At 34.7% G+C, this 3,034-nt stretch overlaps 1 protein-coding gene across 1 annotated transcript; it reads left to right on the top strand.

The window, feature by feature from the left end:
- The first annotated feature begins 1,920 nt into the window (after nucleotides 1–1,920).
- On the top strand, nucleotides 1,921–2,593 carry LOC145100670 (heavy metal-associated isoprenylated plant protein 26-like). The gene is made up of 2 exons (XM_079037850.1): nucleotides 1,921–2,043; nucleotides 2,128–2,593. Exons 1-2 carry the CDS (start codon nucleotides 1,951–1,953, stop codon nucleotides 2,515–2,517), a joined length of 483 nt encoding a protein of 160 aa, XP_078893976.1. The 5' UTR covers nucleotides 1,921–1,950; the 3' UTR covers nucleotides 2,518–2,593.
- Nucleotides 2,594–3,034: the final 441 nt, after the last annotated feature.

Below are 3,034 nucleotides of genomic sequence, written 5' to 3'. Positions count from 1 at the left end.
ACTCCACACTAATGATTGATCAATGTTTTCATTAGATCCGAATTGCAATGATGTGTTGTGCAATAGAAATTATAGTACCAACGTCTTCTAATCCAATAATAAATACCTCAGAATGACATAAACGACTATACACTGCATTTCTCAGTTCAATAAGTAGACAAGATGAAACTCTTGTACATGCAATTGTGCCTGTTGATGAACAAACTCACTAGCAAGTTTCCTAATTTTCAATTTTTCCTTTTTAGCAGTGAAAATAGCTAAAACCTATTAGGCTCTGAGTCAACTATTAGGTTTTATTAGCATCAATACACTTTCTAAATGTAGTAGAAACTATCAAAATTTACCTAAGTGTACATGCACCATATGATCTAGGTTTTACTAATTATAACAACCTACTTTCGAATTAATTTAAAAGAGAAGTATGAACACTAACATCTTGATCTTATGATTAAGATCATGTGATTGACAACTCTTGCAAAGGATGAAGGACCAAATGATATCCTTATAAATTTTGTTTCCTTCCTTTTCCAAGAGGCTTCAAGAATATTTTAATTAATCTCTAGGAATTAATTAATATTCAAGCATTTTAATTAACTAAATATATTTAATTAATTACCAAAATAATTTCCAATTAATATATTAATTCACAATAACTTAATAAGTTATTTTTTATCCATTTCTTTATTGGTAATTGTGTCATGAGGCCAACCAAAAAGGACCTTACTATTATTTAAAAATATTACAAATAGTTAATTACATTGACACTATTCCCAGCAGATCTCCTTGAAGGCAGTCTCACAGTATTTTTCCAAATTGGATTGCTATCATAATGGTCTAGATACAGGTCTCTCGTTTATTCAAATGGCTAACAATCTTTTCAATTTAAAGTGAAGCCAGATCTGCTACAAGACTTTTGAAACATCTTGATATCCATTAGTACTGTTGCTAAAGATTTCTGATCCATGGTGTGAAGCATTATATTATATCAAATTGCCCTTGTGAGTGTTGCCCCTTTAAAGTTCGAAGCTTTTGAAAACAAGATTATTGCCATTTGGAACTTGAAGCCCGTAATCTTGTTTCATGACTATAATTCTTTGGTGCCTACAAGTTATGACAATTATTCCCTTATTGCTCATAAAGCTTAGTTGATAGTACTGGTATCCATTACAACCATTAGTTACCATTAAATTTGTCTAGATTATTTATCACACTAAAAGAATATCAAGTATTAGCGACGACACACGTCACCGGTAAAAGGTCATCGTTATGCCCCCCAAAGTTCTCGCTATTGCGATGTACGACACGTATTGTGAACTGTTGAATTAGGGACAATATCAACGACTGAGGTTTAATATCCGAGATTGACATGAATCGAGGTAAATGAGTATTGACGGAGACGCCTTTAGCAACGAAATAAAACCCAAATGTTGTATGTCGCAACTAATAGTGGTTATTCTTGTAGTGTCCCTCTTAGGCTACAAGTTTTTTCCGGTTTTCATATTTTCATTAAGTATTGTTTTTGTCCAGCTTCTAGCATGTTTTCTTTAATATATTTCTTTACGGTTCAAAAAAAAAAATCGAACTCAAACTTTATGAGACTTATTATCTATTATTAGATTACGTTTTTTATACCACTAATAATTATTTCAACAACACAACTATATCATGAATATGAACAAAACTCGTTATTTATTTAGTAAAAATAACAAAGCTATTGAATGTTGATATTCGATAGAAGTATGCACATTCCCCCATGAAATCGAGTGACGTGGGATGATCGATAACCTAGCCAAGAACTTTCCACCACCTGGTGGATGGTTCAAGAGCCCATGGCCCCACGTGGCCAAACCTCACAGACACCTCCGATCAGCCGCCACCTTTATAACCCACTCTCGGTGACATCATATCAGTGAATGTCACCATTTCCATCTTTTCTAGTTCTACAAATTCATGGGGGTTGCAGCATGTATCTCGGAACTTTACGATTCCTGTCACAGCATCCATCGTTCCAGGGAGAAACTCAAGAAACGAAACCAACTTCAGGTCACACTCTTCCCTCTTCTCATTAGAGTCGCTCCCCATAGAATCTTACTCCAATAAGATATTGTTTAATTGTGTTGACGTCAGACGGTGGAGATAAAGATCAAGATGGACTGTGAGGGATGCGAGAGGAGGGTTCGGAAGTCGGTGGAAGGGATGAAAGGGGTGAGTTCGGTGGATGTGGACCCAAAGAAAAGCAAGCTGACGGTGGTAGGGTACGTGGATCCAGGGAAGGTGTTGTATCGAGTCCGGCACCGGACAGGGAAAAAGGCGGAGATGTGGCCGTATGTGCCATATGACACGGTGGAACATCCTTACGTGCCGGGGGTTTATGACAAAAGGGCACCGGATGGGTACGTCAGGAACACGGCGGTGGTGGATCCGGAGATGTTGGATTTGGCTAGGGGGAGTTCACCTGAAATTAGGTATACGACCGCGTTTAGTGATGAAAACCCTACAGCTTGTGTAGTGATGTAGTTCACTTCATGATCAACGAGCAGTTGCTCACTGTAAATTTATAAAATAAACAAAAATCTATCATGTAATATATGGATGGTGTCTTGCTTTTTTTAGCTTAAATTCGTAGCATATCGAGCAATGTTTTGAAAATCGGGCCCGATCAACTAAGAGTTTGTTTTACCGGTTCAATTGGTTCAAATTGAACCCAACGACGCTATCATCTATAAATAAATGAAGAGTTTTTTGCCACATGTCTTCTTCTCATTCATTTGGACACATGACATTTTCTAAAAATTTTACATTTTCTAAAATTTTAAATTTTCTATTTTTCACTTGTCATTTTATTGTATTTTTAATTTTATTAAATTAAAATTCTACATTTAATGTGTAAGGTAATATATATGTAAAGTATTTATTAAAAAAGTTTATATATGTAATGTATTCAATACATTAAAGTCTCATTAATTTTAATAATTCAAAGTTTTCTCATTTTTTTTTATAAATTCAAACTTTTCAAATTGTTAAAATTTTATAT

This window comes from Lactuca serriola, chromosome 4 (genome assembly GCF_051521515.1).
Source record: "Lactuca serriola cultivar US96UC23 chromosome 4, Lser_US96UC23_V15, whole genome shotgun sequence".
NCBI classification, from domain to species: domain Eukaryota; kingdom Viridiplantae; phylum Streptophyta; class Magnoliopsida; order Asterales; family Asteraceae; genus Lactuca; species Lactuca serriola.
This window is presented reverse-complemented; position numbering and strand designations above follow the sequence as displayed.